The following is a 21,984-nucleotide window of genomic DNA, read 5'->3' as shown; positions in this document are numbered from 1 at the left end:
ATGATGATATCCTTATGATTTAGTTGTAGAGAGGTTCATCTTGACACCTTTCGAGCTTATTGAAGCTTAGGAAAGTTGATATAGTGAGGGGTAAACCTTTGACCTTTCAAATGTTTAAGGTAACTGGGGGAAACTTAATTTTTATAGTTAAATGTGTTGAAAAATGTGATTTGTGAGTTAATTTGATGATGCATATTGGCAAATGCTTGAGTATGAAATGGTTTTGAGGAAGAAAACCTTGATTCTACCACCCTTGATGTTTTATGAAATTAATTGTGATTTATTACTGTGGGTAGAGAATTTTGATGAATTATGTGTTAAAATGTGAAGCATATGTGCTATGTGAGTCATGTGTTGAGTAACGAATATTGAAATACATAAAATGTGTGAAATGTGCATAGCATAATCATTGGCGAGAGTTCGCCTAAGGAGAGGAGTAGTTTGATTGAAAATCCATGTGGTATTGGCAGTAACCATTGGAATCGGGAACTAGCCTTAGCACCGACCGTTGGAATCGGGAGGTAGCCCTTGTCTCATGGTTGATTTAGGACTGTCCGACTTGTTCTATGAGGGACTCGAACCTAACTAGTCTCCACTGGTTCATAAAGAGGCTAGATTAGGGGTACGACACCCCATGGTTGTTAGTATTGGGGGAAACTAGATTACATAAGTGAGTGAGTTAACCTTAGCCCGATAGCTCCTCATAAGTGAAAAGCTGGGTTAGTCGGTGAAGGACATAGCCACGTGATAGCCACCAGTTTTGTGTCGGAGGTAACAGAAGGATATAAGGTTGGCACACGATCATGCATATAAGTCCGGCCACATTGTTGTTAGTATTGTGGTCCGGTACGTGTTAAGGGCGCATGGTTGTTATTTTTGCAACCCTGAGTTATGTTTTTGAAAACAACATGTTATAGTGTTTTGTGGTAAGCCCGGTCACACGGTTGTTAGTTTTATGAATTGTGGCTCAATACTATGTGATATATATGTTATGTGCCTTTTTGCATCTATTTACAATTAATATGTAACTGTAAGAGTTAAGTAAAACTTGGTTACTGAGTAGTTGTACTTACCCCTCAATTCTCAATATGTTTAGGGACTAGCTCATCGGATCCAAGTCAGGGAAAACACACAGAGACTTAGGATTTGTGGAGTAAATCCTCTTTTTGTCTCTTTTTAGTTGTTTACATGTGTAATTGTCAATGTAATTGCCAACTAGGAATAATTGTCATGATTGGTTTACTACTTGCATGATTTTGTGTTTAACTAGTATATTTTGTGCCTTGGGTTAGTAAGTTTTTGTTGTGAACCCGTGAATAAGGCCAAAATACTTGTGCAAGGAGGACCATATGTATTTTTGAGAAATATGAATGAAATGGTTGGTTTTGTGTAATTTTTCCTCCCCCTTTATGTATTATGAAAATTAGGGTTGAGTGGTGATTTTGTGAAATAAGTGTTTGTGGTTGTGTGTGGTGTGTTGCACGAGTCTACAAGAGTCCATTGAGTGTGGTCGAAGGGTTGGTGTAGGCTATTGGCACGTATGGTTGAGTTGGGACACCCCATTTGGGAAATTTTGTGAAAATGTGTTAAAATGGGTTTTAGTGTCCAACTTTTGGTTGAAAATGAATTTGGGTGTGATACCGATGCCATTAGCTAGAGCCAGGAGAAGGCTCCGTGTAGACACCAAAACCACCTCAATCAGACGTCGGACAGAGATTTGGGACCTATCGGAAGATCACTCTTTGTGCTGTCAAATGACAGCATTGATCTGTCAAATTTCGTGCAATGTGCCGTGATGCATGGCACAGAGGAGACACGCCATGGCCCACGAACCGTAAGCCGTGGCGCACGAACCGTGAGCCGTGGCGCACGAACCGTGAGCCGTGGCGCACGTGTCAAAATCAGTGTAAAAATCTATTTTGAGTTTTAAAACTCATTATTTGGGTCCTAGTTGATTTCCAATGCTTTCGCTTTGTTTTCAAAACTCTGATTTGGAGTCCTTAAAAGATGTTTGAGATTTGAACGGTTGAAAATTAGGATTACTTGAAATAGATTTTGAGAAATTCATTTAGAAACCCTACAGTTTGGTAATTCTTGTGAGTTAAGCCCTGGATTACCAGAATTTAGAGTTAAGTGTGATTTAACCTCAGGGAGCCTACAATCTAAAAGAAAGGTCTAAAAATGGCTATCGAACATAGAACTAAGGTTTTGTGACTAGTATGGAGTTGAATGGTTAAGCTTTGAGGATTCAGGCTTAAAATAGCTAAAAAGTTAAATTAAATAGCAAAATTTTGGTTGAATAATAAGTTAGGAGGTTGTTATGGTCATTTGAATAGCCTATAGGGCCAATGACTATAGATAGTGGATTAATGAATTTAAAAGGCATTTATTGGACCATTGTATGTGTTAAGGGATTCGGTTTAGTTAAATCAATGCTTATGTGAAATGTTAAGAATTGACTGAAAGGCATTGTGTTGTGTAGATTGAGCACCTGTGGCATTGCTTGTGAGAATCTATACCCCTAGGAGCTTAGTGTCATTGGTAACCCTTAGTAGCAAGGGTTAAAGGTAACTGGAGTAACCGTTTTACTTGTTGTTTGTGAAATTGTTTGCAAGTATTTTTATATAACTATGTGCATTGTTTTGTGAATTGATAAGAGTAGTAGAATTTTGAAAGAATATGCATGCAGGTGTGTGAGTATTAATTGAAATGAATTTAAGGTGGCATGTGCATTGTCATGCATCGCATCCACAAGAATACCCTAGATTATAGTAGCGAGACACGGCCCTACCATGTGGAGGTCCAGGAAGTCCTGATGATCTAAAGTATAGAGCTTGACTCCACCAGGAAAGACCTAGGAGAAGAATCCTAATGATCCAGAATGTAGAGCTTGACTTTGTCACGGCTAACCTAGGATATGAAATGATCCATGAGGTTAACTTAAACTAGAGTAAGGGGTCATGGTCCTACTCTGTATGAGGCTAGGAAGTTCTGATGATCCAAAACATAAAGTTTAACTCTATCATGACCGACCTAGGAGACCACCCATACGTGAAGAGGATTACCTGATCTAAGCAGTGGTATGGTGGCCTTATTCCATGTGACTGGAAGTCCTGGTCTGAACGTAGAAATTACTCCACTAGGTCAAACCGGGAATGTATTAGCATAAGCATAATGAGATTGAGGAGAATGAATTCTTGTATATGCATATGATATAGGTTTTACTGAAATATATACTACTTTATCTGTTGTTTATGATTTTGCTTACTAACAAGTAACCGGGATTACTTCCGAGTTACTGGGATGTATGTCCCACTCTATTATTTTTGAACACAGGTGAAGAGAGCATGAAAGGCTGAGAAAGGAAGCGAGAAAAGAGTAGCTTCATTTTGTAATGGTATGACTACTACATGTATAAATGAATGTATAAAGTTGTGTATAGAGTTTGAGTTGCCAACTAGGATGCATGAGTAAGTTTATATGTGAATTGTATTGTGAAAACTTGCTTATATATATATGATGGTGCCCTAATAGAGGGTACGTGGGTAAGCTTATATGTTAATCAAGCAAGTCTATGTTATTATGTAACTTGTTCCACTTATGTTTATGTTTTATATGTGAAAATGGATGTGAATTGATTGTGAATTGTTAATGTGGGAATTGACACAAATGTTGAGGCGGAACCCTATTTGAAAGAGTCTAGTACATTTGTGATTCCTAACTATATGGTGAGGCGGAGCCTTATATGTAAGAGTTGAAGGATTGAAAGTAGAACAAGTCTAATTGTATATATGTGAATATGTGTTATATATGTTATGCCTCATATAAGTCTACAAGTATATAATGTGGCATTGAGAGGTTGATTTGAGTAAAGGATGTGATATATGTGGTTAGTAGTGTCAATAAGGTGTATGTGGTTCTTTTGGACTTAGTTCAAGGCCCGAAGTGGTCTAATGGGATAAGGAATGAGAATTAAGCACTTAGGATAAGTTTTGAAAGAGAAAGTGACTTTTTGCACTCAAATGTCTAATTTTATATTAGACTTTTAGATTGAGTCATTCCATTAGTTAGTATATGTCATAAGCTTCGTGTGGGTACTTGAACTACTCCAATCAGACATTGAAAATGGAAATAGTGTGTGACAGAAGTTTGTCTTCTGAGCTATCATATGACAGTAGAAATTACTATCATATGCACTGCAGTGCATGGTGTACCACGCCACAACATATGACATAAATAGAAACAGAGCACATTACTTTATACCACATGCCGTTGCGTATGTGGTACACATCGTGGCACATGAACCTTTTTTAGGGCTGAGATATTTGTGTCTTATTGAGTCTTATGAATGTATTTGCACTTCTAATGGCCCCCTTATTTAAATATATGTCTTATGAATGTATTTAAATATTTGTTATTGTTCTTGTGTTTATTAATTGCGTAATTAGGAATGGTAAAGTCTGGATTGAGTTCGGACTTTACAATTTCAAACACCATAGTGTATTTGCTGGTCAAAGAGAAAACAACACCATACTATATTCGTCATAATTCAAAGGCCTTTCAAGTTTCATCGATTCATTTTAATAGAAAGTGGAGTCAGAATTGATTGGTAAAACTCTGAATACTACTCACCTGCCCCTCAAACTTCTTGGATCCTTCCACATCGTCAACTAACTACTATAAATACCTTGACATTTATTTCCCTTTTTGCATGAACCAAACAGATACACATCCATCTTTCTTAAGCTATCTTTACATATAATGTCCTCCAGCCAAACTTTTTTTATGGAAAGAAACATTCCTTATATTGTTTTCTTCCACAAGTCCTGCACTGTCCATTATCATCCCCCCACTAACCCCCTTCTTCTTTAGACACGACCTCTAGTTCAATTGTTTGAATTCTTTTAATTTTTTTACAAATGCAGAGTCCATCACCCTTAGTGATGCATCTACACATTACAATGGTGTCTCTAGTAGTTTTAGTGTCACATTACTTGGCCTCTGTAGCCAAGTTGACCTTTCTTGGTTTTTCTACCCTATTCAGAGTGCTCAAATCAATATTTGGCTATTTGGTTGTGTAAACTCTGATAGCTTTATCTCTTCAAATATTGTGGTGGCTTGTGCCGTTCATTGTAATGACAGCCAGAGGAATTATTAAAATTATACACCAGTTACACCGTGTTTATGATATGGACGTTCTCGATCAAGAGTTGTCTAGCCTTTGTTGCCATTATATATATAATGTCATATATGAAGACATATATGTATGGCTTTTAAGGTTTGGTTAGATATAGTATGGGAGAATTTTTCATAGCTAAACCTCCTCTCTCATCGATCTCTAAAAAACCCTGCACTTCACCACTCCCTTTTTCTCTCTTTGAGTGCATGCTATCAAGCCTCTATAGTTACCATTGTCTCTACAATTGCAGCAATCACCATCCATGGGTTCCATTAAGGTTGGCAGTATCTCACTGTTCTGGGGGTTCTTGCATTGTCTCTTGTTTATCCATCTGTGAGTTCAGTTGAAGTCATTGTCCATTGTGCTCACCGGTTCTCAATTTTGGTGCAGTGGGTTATAGAAGGAGAACGTGCGGCAAACAGGATTAATAAGAAGGGTTAATTATAAATGCAAATATGTTATAATATAATTATAATTTATCTAATTTAAAATATTCTACTATAAATTATAATATCAATATATATCATAAAATCCGTCGATTTTACTGTGGATGTACAATTGTTTCAATAGTAATATAGATATTAATTTTCCTCATTAATCTTTATAGCTTGTTTTACTAGTTTAATCATTTCCACCAAGGATAGATTTTAAATATCTATTTGTTAGATGAATTCTTATGACCATGGTAGTTCCCTAAAATATAATTAACTCTTTTCCTCTATGATCATCTTTTTAAAATAAATTTCAGAATTGGCTTTCAATCTTTGTGCTATGGTAATTATTTTTATCATTTTAATTATTTTTATTATCATGGTGTTTGATTAAGTTTTTAGTTAGTAAAGTTAGGGTGTTGCATCTCAAGCCTAATTCTTCTTTCTACTCAAAATACAATGTTCAAAAAGAGACAATTATGGCTCTCTCTCCCTTTCAATCTTCTATCTAAAGTTTCTAAGTCCATTCCAGTGTTCGAATTCATTTACCTATCATTTGAAATCATTTTTTCTTAACTTAAATCCTTGGTAAACTCACAAACCTAAAACACTCTTTGTCTCTAGAAATGGCACGAACAAAGGAGATAAATTAATAAAGATGATGAAGGGACAAAGAAGAGGAAATTTTTAAAAGCCATGATAGAAGAGGCTAGAATCTCTTCAACTCAACCTATTAATAAGGGAATAGCTCCAAGAAAAGCAAAATAGCTAGCAATAAGGGCAATCTAAGAGAGGCAACCATTTGTTAAGGAAGATAAATTGGTAGGAATTAGACAAGAATTATTCAACGATGGGAGCAATGTGCCTCCAAGTGACATTTCTGAGGGTCCATTGAAAGAAAGGGACGCTTCTCAGTCTAGAACATGTATCAAGGTATAATTAATTCTTTGATTTTGGACCAGTAGTAGCTGGACACTTTACAAAGTATGATTTATTTATCAAAGGTCACAATTTTGATATTAATAAATGCTTGAGTGATTACAAGGACTTGGTAGCTAGAACTCAACATTAAGTGTTCCCAAGAAGTTATCAAGGGCTTTAATGCTAGTTTTGGCTAGGATAGATCAAGAAAGTTTTACAAGGCCACAACAAGGGGATGTTGTAATATCCCTCCCGATGTTGCCAAACTATAACACCTATAGCACACATAATAGTAGTTAGGAGTCTTTAAAAGCCAAAAATATCAAATACAAACCAGTTAAAATTTAAATATTTTAGGTTGTATATCAACAGGACTATACTAGTGACAATCTATTCCATAATTATAAGAGCAAATAAAAGAAGTCCCATGTTATACAATCTCTATTTTAAGAGAAAAACAGGGGAGAATAAACACAAGAACTTCTTTGCTTCTTCTTCAAAATAAAGTCTACCCACAGGTGAGAGAAGAAAAAAGAGATCATAGCTTCTTAAACCATAGCCATTCTTATTCCCACAAAAGCAAGAGTGAAGAGTCGACAAAACTTCACCACAAAAAGTATAGTTAAAAGGGAAAGCAAACCATAGAGACTATTTCTCAACAGCTGAGTTGAAAGAAGAGTGAATTTCCATTTTCATCATTCTTATATGGTTGCGTATTTGGAAAGGTATTTTCATTTTCCCACATAGATTTCAAACACCACACTATATTTACTAGTCAATGAAAAAATAACACCATACTATAGTCATCATAATTTAAAGGCCTTTCAAGTTTCGTCAATTCATTTTGATAGAAACTCGAGTCAGATTTGATTAGTAAAACTCTGAGCACTGCTCACCTGCCCCTCAAACTTCCTGGATCCTTCCACATAGTCAACCAACTATTATAAATACCTTTATATTTATTTCCCTCTCTGCATGAACCAAACAGATACACATCCATCTCTCTTAAGCTATCTTTACATATAATGTCCTTCAGCTAAAATTTTTTTACAGAAAGAAAAATTCCTTATATTGTTTTCTTCTACAACTCCTACACTGTCCATTACCACCCCCTGACCAACCTACTTGTTCTTCAAACACAACCTTTTATTCAATTGTTCAAATTCTGTTAAATTTTTTAAAAATGCAAAGCAAGAGTGAAGAGTCGATAAACTTCACCATAAAAAGTGTAGTCACAAGCAAAAGCAATTTTTTTTACGATAAGAAACATTCTTCATATTGTTTTCTTCTACAACTCCTGCATAATCTATTATCATCCCCCCACCAACCCCCTTCTTCTTCAGACATGACCTTTAGTTTCATTGTTCAAATTCTTTTAAATCTTTTACAAATGGAAAGCAAGAGTGAAGAGTCGACAAAACTTCACCACAAAAAGGTGGAGTCACAAGGGAAGCAAATCATAGAGACCATTTCTCAAGTGCATAGCTAAAAGAAGAGTGAATTTCCATTTTCATCATTCTTATATGGTTGCGTATTTAGACAGGTATTTCTATTTTCCCACATACATTTCAAACACCATACTATATTTAATGGTCAAAAAGAAAACAATACTATACTGAATTCCTCATAATTCAAAGGCCTTTCAAGTTTCGTCAATTCATTTTAATAGAAAGTGGAGTAAGGTTTGATTGTCAAAACTCTGAGCACTACTCACCGGCCCCTCAAACATCATGAATCCTTCCACATCATCAACCAATTGTTATAAATACCTTCACATTTATATCCCTCTCTGCATGAACCAAACAGATACACATCCATCTTTCTTAAGCTGTTATTACAAATAATGTCCTTCAACCAAAGTTTTTTTTACGATAAGAAAGATTCCTTATATTGTTTTCTTCTACAATTCTTGCACAGTCCATTATCATCGCCCACCAACCCCCTTATTCTTCAGGCACGACTTTTAGATCAATTGTTCAAATTCTTTTAAATTCTTTACAAATGCAAAGCAAGAGTGAAGAGTCGACAAAACTTCACCACAAAAAGTGTGGTCACAAGGGAAAGTGAACCATAGAGACCATGTCCCAAGAGCTGAGCTGAAAGAATAGTGAATTTGCATTTTCATCATTCTTATATGGCTACGTATTTGGACAGTACCCATATAGATTTCAAATACTACACTATATTTACTGGTCAAGTTGAAAACAACACCATACTATATTTATCATAATTCAAAGGCCTTTCAAGTTTCGTCGATTCATTTTAATAGAAAGTGGAGTCAGATTTAATTGTCATAACATTGAGCACTACTCGCCTGCCCCTCAAACTTTATGGATCCTTCTACATCATCAACCAACTGTTAAAAACACCTTCACATTTATATCCCTCTCTACATGAACCAAACAGATACACATCCATATTTCTTAAGCTGTCTTTACAAATAATGTCCCCCAACCAAAGTTTTTTTTTACGATAAGAAACATTCCCTATATTGTTTTCTTCTACAACTCCTGCATAGTCCATTATCATCCCTCCACTAACCCCCTTCTTCCTCAGTCACGACCTTTAGTTTAATTGTTCAAATTCATTTAAATTTTTTACAAATCTAATGCAAGAGTGAAGAGTCGACAAAACTTCACCACAAAATGTAAAGTCACAAGGGAAAGCGAACCATAGAGACCATTTCTCAAGAGCTGAACTAAAAGAAGAGTGAATTTGCATTTTCATCATTTTTATATGGTTGCGTATTTGGACAGGTATTTCCATTTTCCCACATAGATTTCAAACATCACACTATATTTACTGGTCAGAGGGAAAACAACACCAAACTATATTCATCAAAATTCAAAGGCCTTTTAAGTTTCGTTGATTCATTTTAACAGAAAGTGGAGTCAGATTTGACTGTCAAAACTCTGAGCACTACTCACCTGCCCCTCAAACTTCATGGATCCTTTCACATTGTAAACCAACTGTTATAAATACCTTCAGATTTACTTCTCTTTCTATATAAACTAAACAAATACACATCTATCTTTCTTAAGCTGTCTTTACATATAATGTCTTCCAAGCAAAGTTTTTTTACGATAAGAAACATTCCTTATATTGTTTTCTTTTACAATTCCTGCACAGTCCATTATCATCCCCCCAATAACCCCCTTGTTCTTTAAACACGACCTTTAGTTTAGTTGTTCAAATTCTTTTAAATTTGTTACAAATGCAAAGCAAGAGTGAACAATCAACAAAACCTCACCACAAAATCTAAAGTCACAAAGGAAAGCGAATCATAGGGACCATTACTCAAGAGCTGAGCTGAAAGAAGAGTAAATTTGCATTTTCATCATTTTTATATGGTTGTGTATTTGGACAAGTATTTTCATTTTTCCACATAGATTTCAAACACCACACTATATTTACTGGTCAAGTTGAAAACAACACCATACTATATTTATCATAATTCAAAGGCCTTTCAAGTTTCGTCGATTTATTTTAATAGAAAGTGGAGTCAGATTTAATTGTCATAACACTAAGCACTACTCCCCTGCCTCTCAAACTTCTTGGATCCTTCCACGTCATAAACCAACTGTTATAAATACTTCCACATTTATTTCCCTTTCTACATGAACTAAACAGATACACATCTATCTTTTTTAAGCTGTCTTTGCATATAATCTCGTCTAGCCAAAGTTTTTTTAAGATAAGAAACATTCCTTATATTGTTTTCTTCTACAACTCTTGCACAGTCTATTACCATCCCCCACCAACCCCCTTCTTCTTTAGGCAAGACTTTTAGTTCAATTGTTCAAATTTGTTTAAATTCTTTACAAATGTAAAGCAAGAGTGAAGAGTCGACAAAACTTCACCACAAAAAGTTTGGTCACAAGGGAAAGTGAACCATAGAGACCATGTCCCAAGAGCTGAGCTGAAAGAATAGTGAATTTGCATTTTCATCATTCTTATATGGCTACGTATTTGGACAGTACCCATATAGATTTCAAATACTACACTATATTTACTGGTCAAGTTGAAAACAACACCATACTATATTTATCATAATTCAAAGGCCTTTCAAGTTTCGTCGATTCATTTTAATAGAAAGTGGAGTCAGATTTAATTGTCATAACACTGAGTACTACTCGCCTGCCCCTCAAACTTCTTGGATCCTTCCACGTCATCAACCAACTGTTATAAACACCTTCACATTTATTTCCCTCTCTACATGAACCAAACAGACACACATCTATTTTTCTTAAGCTGTCTTTACAAATAATGTCCTCCAGCTGGAGTTTTTTTAGGATAAGAAACATTGCTTATATTGTTTTCTTCTACAATTACTGCACAGTCATTTATCATCCCCCTACCAACCCCCTTCTTAGTGAGGCATGACCTTTAGTTCAATTGTTCAAATTCTTTTAAATTCTTTACAAATGCAAAGCAAGAGTGAAGAGTCAACAAAACTTCACCACAAAAAGTGTGGTCACAAGGAAAAGCAAACCATAGAGACCATTTCTCAAGAGCTGAGCTGAAAGAAGAATGAATTTGCATTTTCATCATTCTGGTCAAGGAGAAGTATTTCCATTTTGCCACATAGATTTCAAACACCACACTTTATTTACTGGTCAAGGAGAAAACAACACCATACTATATTCACCATAATTCAAAGGCCTTTCAAGTTTCATCGATTCATTTTAATAGAAAGTGGAGTCAGATTTAATTGTCATAACACTGAGCACTACTCGCCTGCCCCTCAAACTTCATGGATCCTTCCGCGTCATCAACCAACTGTTAAAAACACCTTCACATTTATATCCCTCTCTACATGAACGAAATGGATACACATCCATATTTCTTAAGCTGTCTTTACAATTAATATCCTCTAGCTAAATTTTTTTTAGGATAAGAAACATTCCTTATATTGTTTTCCTCTACAACTCCTGCACAGTCGTTTATCATCCCCCCACCAACCCCCTTCTTCTTGAAGCATGACATTTAGTTCAATTGTTCAAATTCTTTTAAATTCTTTACAAATGCAAAGCAAGAGTGAAGAGTCGACAAAACTTCACCATAAAAAGTGTGGTCACAAGGGAAAGTGAACCATAGAGACCATTTTTCTCAAGAGCTAAGGTGAAAGAAGAGTGGATTTGCATTTTCATCATTGTTATATGGTTACGTATTTAGACAGGTATTTCCATTTTCCCACATAGATTTCAAACACCACACTATATTTTCTTGGTAAAGAAAAAACAACACCATACTATATTTGTCATAATTCAAAGGCCTTTCAAGTTTCGTCGATTCCTTTTAATAGAAAGTAGAGTCAGATTTGATTAGCAAAACTCGGAGCACTACTTACCTACCCTTGAAACTTCTTGGATCCCTTCATGTTGTCAATCGGCTGTTATAAATACCTTCATATTTATTTCCCTCTCAGCATGAACCAAACAAATACACATCCATCTTTCTTAAGCTATCTCTACATATAATGTCCTCTAGCCAAACTTTTTTATGAAAGGAAACATTCCTTATATTATTTTCTTCTACAACTCTTATACTGTCCATTATCATCCCTCCATCAACCCCCTTCTTCTTTAGACACTACCTTTAGTTCAATTGTTCAAATTATTTTAAGTTTTTTTCTAATGCAAAGTCCATCACCCTTAGTGATACATCCTCACAATGCAATGGCTTCTGAATTGTTTTTAATGTCAAATTACAACTTTGCATGATAAATTCCTGATTTGTTATTCCATTATTGTGAATATAAGAAAGAAAATTGTGATTATATAAACAAAACTTATGAATAGATTTATTTTCAACAAGGACAATTTGATCATTTATATAAATTCATTAATGATAGAAAACTCCTTAAGTACTTCAGTGGAATTATGACATTTCGAGGGACCAACTTGTCATTTATATATTTTGGAAGGATTTTTTTGTTATTTTCCCTATAAGTTAATTGACAATAACATATTATAATCCACAATAAGAAACAAGTGGAAGGTGCTATCTTTTCTAGGGTTTGTGGATAAAATCAGTCGCTACTATACCCATTTGCAAGTGAGAGAAGTTTGCGTTTAATAAACTGATGGCCAAGATTGAGTTTTTTCATAAAGCACTTGGGATTCATGTCTAGGTGGACGGACTTTAACGAGAGTCTAGATTACATAATTCATGTTGGAATGACTTTTTTAGACAAAAATTCTAGAGAAAATTTGAGTGAGGGACCCCTAATTAAACGTAATAAAAAAGGACGCCTGAATTTCTGAAATTTCGTTAAAGGACCCATATGGAATTGCTTTTGACTTTGTGACAGAAATGATAAAATTTCCCTTATTTAACAACATAAATGACTTATTCTTTTTCATATTATATGTTGTTCATTTATTTATGAAATGTTATTCATTTTCCCACTTCACTTGTTTATAATCCTAGTTTCACTTGATTTCATTCTAAGCATTGGTTTTATGATAAGATAACTTGTTCATTCACATACTATATGTTGTTTATTTACATATGGAATGTTGTTTGTTTATCTACTTCATTTGTTTATGACCTTGGAATGAAATCAAATGAAAGTAGGTCTATAAATAAGTGAAGTAGGAAAAAAAAATATTCTATAAGTAAATGAACAATATACAATATGAGAACGAATAAATCATTTATGTTGTTCATTTAAATTAGGGCAATTTTATCATTTTTATAGCAAATTTTGACATTTTTATCACAAATTCAAACAAAATTCCGTATGGGTCTTTCAGTAATTATTTCAAAAGTTCTGAGGTCTTTTTATTATTATTATTGTTATATTTAGTCAAAGGTCCCTTATTGAAATTTTTTCAAAACTCTATAATAAATGGTGTTGCATTCAGAGACCTCAAACTCCAGAGACAAGACCTCTGATTAAGAAAGTATAAACTTTCTTATCTTTCTTATCAGATGTTAAGATTGAGTTTAAATAAATGGAAAAAACTTATATACTTAATCTTATATATTTAAGGTTCTTGTATTCAATTAAATCAAGATATATGAATCTTGTATAGATTATTTTTCTATAATAAATTCTCATTATTAATTAAATTAATATATTAAAATTCACATGTCATGCTTTGATTTAATATAAATATATTAAATATATAAGTTTTAGTCCTAAATAAATTTGAAGAGCTTGATAAAAATTAATTAAATCAAGGCGTATTGTTAGCAATCATATCAAGCGACTCCTCGTGGTATCCAACTCATTTATTTATTTTTTAATTAAAAAAAATCTAATAAAAAATTAATTAAATTAAGCGTAAAGCTTGATAAAAATTCAGCGTGTCTCATGACCTCCTTGATTAACAGCTGGCACACTTGGATGAGACAAGAATCACCTTGTTTTATTTTGTTTTTTTTCCTCCAAAGGAATCTCCTTGTTTTCTTAATATTTAATAATTTGATCTCTTATAAAATATTTTATCTTATTTTATTTTTATTATATATTTTAATTGTTAATATTAAATTTTAATATTTCTAATTTTACTATTTATATTGTTTACAATTTAATGTTATAATAATATTTTAGATGAGATTAAATGTAAATCATCTAAATCTTAATTCAATGGTTAGAAAAGGAAAAGAAAGGAAGTTGATTGGAAGGAATTGGAGAGAATCCTCACTAATTTTTGAATCAACATCACAGCCAACAGGTAATTAGTATCATCTCTAGTAGCCTTTTTTTGCTTGTCTTCATCATGACGAAATTATTTGTTTAACTTTGACGATAGACTTGAAGATTTTTAAATAAAATTATTCCATCATATAATGAATCATGTAACGTGGTGAAGCTTCCTTTATGTTTTATATGCTCTTGAATCTACTTCATCAAAACTGATGAGGTAATTAAGATATTGACGTAGTCACAAAAATATTCAGTTTACCTTTATTAAATATATATCTTTAAAAATATTTTTCTCATATATATATACATATATATTCATATTCATAATTTACTTTAAAAACTGTAAAAAGGATGAAATTGGAAAAATAATTAATGATTCACATTTAAATTGATTCATAAAAAAATTATGAATTTTTTCTAGACTGTGATGTATACATAGGATCCTAAGGAATACATATCAAATATATCCAAATTAAATGTCACCGCTCATCAACAATCAACTTGCTTTATTTTTTTTCTTTTATTTATTTATTTTGTTGGTCCCTTCGCCTTCATATACAGAACTAATAAAATTTATTTAAGTTTCAGAGTGTTGACTTGTTCACCGCATTGTTGCTTCCACATAAGAGTTTATTTCTTCATGCTTTGCAATCATCTTCATCGGAGAGCAAGTCATTCGTACTCGTGCCAACTTATCGTCTTCGCTGAAAAGGTACTTTATTTTCTCTGCCAGGTTTAAAAGTTTACTGATAGAGAGAAAATTTCGTTTTCAAAATTTTGTGTATCTAACTCTCAATCTTGAGCGTTGTTCATTTTGAGAATAATATGAGATTAGAAGAATCGGCATGGAGGGTGGGAGTCAAACATAGAAATCATTGTTCATCGATAGTTTTTCCAATATTTAAGAAAATATTATTCTTTGAATGAAATGAAATGAAATCGCATCTCATACCTTTTGTATTAAAGTTGAATCTTTTCAATTTGATCTGAACATTCTTGAATGAGAAAACAACAGGCAGAGCAGGAAGAAAAGTAAAGAGAACTAGGACTTGTTTGAATTTTGTTTTCTGTTGTTATGTTTTTAAGACAATCTTCATAGAATTTTTCAGAACAAGTTTTGAAAAAAAAAAAAGAGTCTTGAATTGTTATTTTGAGAAACAAACCTTGAAGTGTTATTTTGAAAGACATGTCTAATAAAAACATACGGTTTTCTATCTTTTCTCTAATTTTGCAGAATAAAACATAACCAAACATAAAAAGATCAACGAGATGTTGGGTTTTTTTGCTTTTCAAAACAACTTTTAGCTTTTTCTTATCAGAACAGATAATAAAAAATATATTTAAATAATTTTTTTATTTTTCAAAACAAAAAGATGCATGCTTTTAATGTTTGATAGTTTTAGTCCTTTACCTTATACTGTACACAAATTTAGGTGGTTATATGTAATGAGCATGAGTCAAAGGGAAAGCCAATTCTAAAAGGCTAATATATTAAGTGAAAGAGTCTCTCATATTTACAAACATCACTCACATTGGACTCATTATATTATATTTCTTTGTTCTTACTCATTTTTTCTCAGAGAATTAATCGTAAGCATGCCTCTGACCATTAGATTTGTTATTTGTGACTCTTATTAATTCAAAAGGCAAAGTTTCTGTTAAATTCATTTCAAATATTTTAAATATGAGTTACACTACATGCTAACAAAGTCAAAGTGAATAATTTATCGCTTATTACTTTTCGGAAACCTTGGTAAAAAAATTTGATGATTTCTTCTTAAAAAAAAAAAAAGAGTAAAGTATTTGACCTTGTTATCATTTTATATGCAAAGTTATAGGATACAATTTGTATTCCTTTCAAACGTAATTTTTAATGATCTTTTTATCAATTTAAAGATGGTCACCACATGATGGACCTATATTAGCATAATTAATGGGGTATGAAAATGTTTACCTTTTAAGATAGTTAGATTCTTAAACAATAATGATAGCATGAGTAATTTAGTCTAATGTCAAGAAATATTAGTGTAATTTTCTTTTACCACAGTATTAGTGAAATTTAGTTTAATAATAATAAGCTAAAACTATTTTCGAACACCAACTTTGATTTCTCCGTTACTCTATATTGATACCTCGGGTTGTTTGGTATAAACTCCATCTAAGTCTAAATTGTAAGATATTTTTTCCAGCTAAGCTTAACTTAAAATATAGGATAGTTCATATTTATAGAAATTATCCTTCCAATTTTACTTTTCTATTTATTAATGTAAGTTTCTTATGTAGCATGAGAAATATCATCTGCTTCTCACATTTCATTATTTCTTTCTAATTCAATTGATCATTAGATATGGTTGGAGTTGATTTTATTGGGATGCAAAATATAGTTGGGAATGTCTTACAACTTGGATCAAAGGAAGTGTGTTGTTTGAGCTCAAATAAATTGTTTTCTTTTGTGGTACTTTTTTTTTTGTTTTTTTGGAAAAATATCAATCAAGAACTACTGAAGCAAATTTATATCGATCAAGAATAACTTGTTATCAAAGCATGAATGGATATTTGTTGATTCAGGTTAGTATTTTAGGAAAAATTAATCTGAGTCCTTCAACTTTTAATTTACTTGTAACTCAGTCCCTCAACTATGACTTGCAGTAACTCAGTCCTTCAATTATAACTTGCTGCTACACAGACCCTCAACTTTTGATTTACTTCTAATTCAGTCCTTATTTTTTAATTTTTTTAAAAAAATTTCCTTATCAAATAAGAGGGATAAAAGAAATGCTCATATATTATTCTAAAATACCCTCCTCCTACTCTTTAATGTGAGATATAAGCTAACATAAAAAAAGATAATTAACAAAAGTTGAGGAACTAAATTATGAGTTATTTAAAAGTTGAGGGACTGAGTCATAGGTTGAGGGACTGAGTTGCAGCGAGTCATAGTTGAGGGGTTGAGTTACAAGTGAATTAAAAGTTGGAGGACTAAAAAATTAATTTTTCTTTTATTAACAAGTATTCATTTGGGTTTTAGTGACAACTCATTCTAAATTAACAATGTAACAGTCCATTCGAGCTTATTTTCCATTGGGTTTTGACAATAATTGATCCCTAACTAGTATAAATTTATTCCAATGGTCTTTGATTGTTATTTTCTCTTGTTCTTTTTGAAACATCAATTTTTTGTTTTGCTTTGTTTTTGACCAAACAACTCTAATGTGTAGGGCATATTTCCATGTCGGAAAGGGGATCACGTGATAAGGGAGGTAATAATTGCATTTCTTGAAAATTTTTAAATTTTTATTGTTCTTCTTGTTAAGATTTGCATTAAAATTAAGAAAAAATTAATCTTTTAGTCCTTCAACTTTTAATTTATTTGTAACTCAATCCCTCAACTATCACTCACTGCAACTCAGTCCCTCAACTATGACTCGCTTATGACTCAGTCCCTCAACTTTTGAATAACTTATAATTTAGTCCCTCAACCTTTGTTAATTATCTTTTTTCACGTTAACTTATATCTCACATCGAAGAGCAAGAGGAGGGTATTTTAGAATAATATATGAGCATTTCTTTTATCTCTCTTATTTGATAAGGAATTTTTTAAAAAAAATAAAAAATAAGGACTGAATTATAAGTGAATCAAAAGTTGAGAGACTGAGTCGTAGCAAGTTATAGTTGAGGTATTGAGTTACAGCGAGTCATAATTGAGGGACTGAGTTACAAGTGAGTTAAAAGTTGAAGAATTAAAAGATTAATTTTTCCTAAAATTAATGCAAATCTTTTCATCCTGATATGAAAGGGTCCGTTGTTTATTATGTCTGTTCTTCTCCAAAGTTAATCTGTTAATTTTTTTTCCTCCAAGTATATTACATTATTTTAAGTGATTATTATCTATTTTGTGCTTGAGGCCAAAAAATTCTAGTGGTTGAGGTTAGTATATAATTTATATTTGCTATATACACATGTTATGTAAAGTTGATAATTTGAGCCAAACTTAATGGGCCAGCACGAAAAAATTTAAGATTGAACTTACCAAAATAATATATTTTTAATGTTTGAGCTTATTCTGGCTAGCTCAATTAGGCTAGAAAAATTCGAGCTAAACACAGTCAATTTCAAACTTGGACCGAATACTGTCATTTTAATTTTTAAAAAACTATAAATTATATTAAATGTTAATTAATTTTTAGTGAATTTTTTATTGAGAGACAATGAGAACATTACTATAAAAATAAAAAATATTTATGCTGTTATATTTTTATTATTATGAATCTATAAAACATATTAAAATAATATTTAAAATGTATTTTAATCTTGATTTTTAAATTTTAAGACCCTAAAATTTTTATAAAATTTTTGATTTTCTTAAATTTTTAAGAATTTGAAATAGTATATTTTATATTTTTTTGATAATAATAAAATAATGAACTAAAAAAAATTGAAATTTTTAAAAAATGAAAAAATTAATAATTCAAGTAATCGGTCGACTCAATTTAGAAACAATAATGTTCAAAAGGTGGTTGGGTACTAGAAACATCTTAAAATTTAATAAACACTAGCTTTAATTTTCCTGATTGGATTATATATACAACTCACAAATATATATATATATATATATAACTCACACAAATTATTCTGTGTTCATCGCTTATACATGCAGAAACAAGTGACTCAAAGCCTGGCATCAAAGATATTATACATGGCTTGGGAAAGCGAAAAACCAAACTAGGGGATCAGGTAATATAATATTTTTCTCTACTTTTTATCCCCCTCACTGAATGACATATATGGCTAACAACAATTGATATTCTATCTTATGAAGTTTTGTGCACAAGTTACTATTGCTTGATACACATGAAGAAATAAAACATAAAAAAAATAGAGTGAAAATTAATCCTTTGTCCTATTTAAAATTAAAAAATAAACATGGTTAGTTTTAATTATTTATTGCACTGCCATTGACAATTAGCATGGTATATTTACAATTTAAATGATATTTTTATAATAATTAAAGTAAAATAAAGTCAAGATATTTTACCCCTATTTTTGTTTTGACCTAGAGAAACCTCCTCTGCCTCTCCTTTGAGGTAGAGGTTAAATCTGGACCGTCCAGATTTCAGATTTAATTTGAATGGTCTAAATTTAATATTTTTATTTTTTATTTATATTTTTAAAATAAAAATTATAAAAAATTTTAATAAATATACTTATCAATCTGACAGTTCAAATTTAATATGAATGATTCAAATCTAATATAAAAAAATTAAATTAACTTTTCAAATATATTCTGGACAGTGTAAATATATTTTGAATAGAATAGTAAATTTATTAAAAAATTAAATTTAGATCATTTATATTAAATTTAGACTGTCAAATTAATAAGTATATTTACTAACATTTTTTTACAATTTTTATATTTTTTATTTTAAAAATATAAGTAAAAATAAAAATATTAAATTTCGTCTGTTTAAATTTAATCTGAACAGTTTAGATTAAGCCTCTCCTTCAAAGGAAACGCATAGGACGCTTCTCTCAAGGAGGGAAGCCGAGTCCGTTTGTTTGACATCAAAAGTAATTCCTAATATTACATTGTTGTGCCTATTTTAATTGAAATAATAGAAAATGTATACACTCTTCATTTATAGGTTAGAATCAAGTACCAACTTTTGGGTGAGTCCGGTAAAGTTGAAGATGAAAAAGGCCCTTTTGACCTGACGCTGGGGGCCAGAGACCACACATATGGCCAAGGTATGAACTCCAAGATGGATAGATAGATATAATTAGCTTTTGGTATTCCATAAGATTGCGATTAAAAATTGTAAAACAATAAAAATGAGCAATTAAAATTATTTTTATAGCGACTTCATTGATTCTATGGTTGATTATTATTCTCCTTTAATTTCCTCAAGTATTCGTACTTCTTTTAAATTTCAAAGAGTAAGCAGAATCTAAAACTTGAAAAAGACATATTGATCTTACAAAGCGAGGATAATGAAAAAGTTCATGCAGGACTTGATGAGGGAGTTCGTGGTATGAAAATCGAAGGAACGAGAGAACTGAAAATCGGACCAGAATTTTGTCCACAAGATATGCCAAACAATTGGAGGGTAAGTATTTTAATATGCATGTCAACATTTTGGATCATGGATTTTTTTATTTTTTTTATATTTAGAAATTGTCATGTTCAAGAACAAGTTATAGCTGCATACACTTACTTTCCCTCGAGTTCCTTAGAAACTATTTTTTTGCACATGGGAAAACTTATAATTTCTTGGGAAAAATATTCTCAAGGGCCACATTTAGAAAATATTTATTTTCAAGGAACCCTAATGTTAAAATGTTTATAGTTCAACTTGTGAATTTATGTGATAATTAAATAGTGTAATTGATTTGCACAATTAGCACTAATTTAATGGTAAATACTTATAGTTTGACTAATAAACTTGTACTTTCTCCGTCTCAAATTATAAGATATTTTAAAAAAAATTACATATATCAATAAAGCTCATAATATACACTTTACAACTTAACTTTTCTGAAAAAAAAAAATAAACTTTAAAAAATATAATGCCCTTCGTTTAATATTCCATATATGTAAGAATATTAAAGAGAGAGAATATAATGAGAATGGTGATATTGGAAAAATGTCATTATATTGAAACCTTACTTTTGTCAAAGTGTCATATATTTTAAAATATTGAATCTTTTCAAAAAATATCTTATAATTTGGGACTGATGATTATGTAAGTGGCAACGAAGCTTTTGCTTGGGGTCTACTAATAAAATTTGACCACAATAATTTTACTTAAATATTTTAAATTTTTTATTAACTTTTTGTGGCTCATGATAGTGACATGGATTTTTTGTTGGTACTTTCTTGAAGAAAATAGTCGGACTTCCTCAAAAGGAGAAAGCGATGACGTTCCATGTAACACTTATAGCAATATTGAATGAGGAGGTAGAGAAGAAAGATGGAACTCAAGAACATAAGGAAGGAGGGGTAGTGTCTTCGACATAAGACTTTTAAGCCCCTTGGAATATCCTTTCACTTCATTTCATCACTTTAATAAATAAAAATATTGCTTATTAACTCCTTAGAATTTTAAGAGGGGAGAAGATCTAACCTCTCCATTTTTTTATTATCATTTTCTCTCCATTTCTCTAATCATAACCATGCATCATTTATTAAATCTATGACTAAAACAAATTCATTTAATGCAGTGATATCAATAGTTATGATTGGGAAGTAGAGAGAAAGGAATGATATGGAAATGAAGAGGTTCATCTCCCTTTGAAGTGATTGTGTTGGTGTTAATGTTGTGCTACTACGTACATGGAATTTGTTTGGAGTAAAATAAGAGCTTGCACTTGGTGGCTCTTCAATGTAACGTAAATGAGTTTTACAGACATTATATATATTGGATGAAAAGTCGAAATTCACCAATTTACCCCTTTCTTATGTTTTCGTTGATGTCATTAAAAGTTTTTCCTATAACTTATAGTTCTTTCAATCAATTTCAGAGATCCTAGTTTTGAAAAGAAATAAAAAAAAAATCAATGCTATATATATTCCTTTTAATTAAACCACACATAATTGAGAGTTCTGCAGAGAATGCTATGCTAGGGTTTTAACCCTTCCCTGAGTTCCAGAGGCTTCTCCACTAGACGGAGTGATGCCCTCGTCGGCATCCTTCCCTCGACACAGGTTTGGGGGTGCTGGCTTTGGCTAACGTGCTTGTGTGTGTTGGGTTTAGGGTGTGTGAGTGGGGGCGTTTGAATTGTTTGACGCTGATTTGGGA

At 31.9% G+C, this 21,984-nt stretch overlaps 1 protein-coding gene across 5 annotated transcripts; it reads left to right on the top strand.

Moving 5' to 3' along the window:
• The first annotated feature begins 14,759 nt into the window (after positions 1-14,759).
• Positions 14,760-21,633, top strand: LOC129291696 (uncharacterized). 5 transcript variants are annotated; one of them, XM_054929180.1, is made up of 7 exons: positions 14,760-14,900; positions 17,407-17,448; positions 18,846-18,922; positions 19,831-19,933; positions 20,186-20,292; positions 21,069-21,185; positions 21,407-21,633. In XM_054929180.1, the coding sequence occupies exons 2-7, from the start codon at positions 17,418-17,420 to the stop codon at positions 21,407-21,409; spliced, it is 438 nt and encodes a 145-aa protein (XP_054785155.1). In that variant the 5' UTR covers positions 14,760-14,900; positions 17,407-17,417; the 3' UTR covers positions 21,410-21,633. The 5 variants fall into 5 exon arrangements, with proteins under 5 accessions (XP_054785155.1, XP_054785157.1, XP_054785154.1 ...); XM_054929182.1 differs by lacking the exon at positions 21,069-21,185 and having other exon boundaries at positions 20,195-20,292; XM_054929179.1 differs by having other exon boundaries at positions 20,195-20,292; positions 21,069-21,633.
• Positions 21,634-21,984: the final 351 nt, after the last annotated feature.

The sequence above is a fragment of the Prosopis cineraria genome, unplaced genomic scaffold, assembly GCF_029017545.1.
Source record: "Prosopis cineraria cultivar Desert tree isolate PC_DT_omini unplaced genomic scaffold, ASM2901754v1 PC13, whole genome shotgun sequence".
Taxonomy (NCBI): Eukaryota; Viridiplantae; Streptophyta; class Magnoliopsida; order Fabales; family Fabaceae; genus Prosopis; species Prosopis cineraria.
Note: the sequence above shows the minus strand (reverse complement) of the source record. Positions and strands in the feature narration are given on the sequence as shown.

What these genes read in the sequence shown, in the direction of transcription:
- LOC129291696 (XM_054929178.1), top strand. Translation starts at nt 17,418, where the DNA reads ATGTCGGAAAGGGGATCACGTGATAAGGGAG. An exon ending in AAACCAAACTAGGGGATCAG is followed by an intron (nt 18,923 to 19,830) that starts GTAATATAATAT and finishes CTTCATTTATAG; the next exon opens with GTTAGAATCAAGTACCAACT. An exon ending in AGACCACACATATGGCCAAG is followed by an intron (nt 19,934 to 20,185) that starts GTATGAACTCCA and finishes ATAATGAAAAAG; the next exon opens with TTCATGCAGGACTTGATGAG.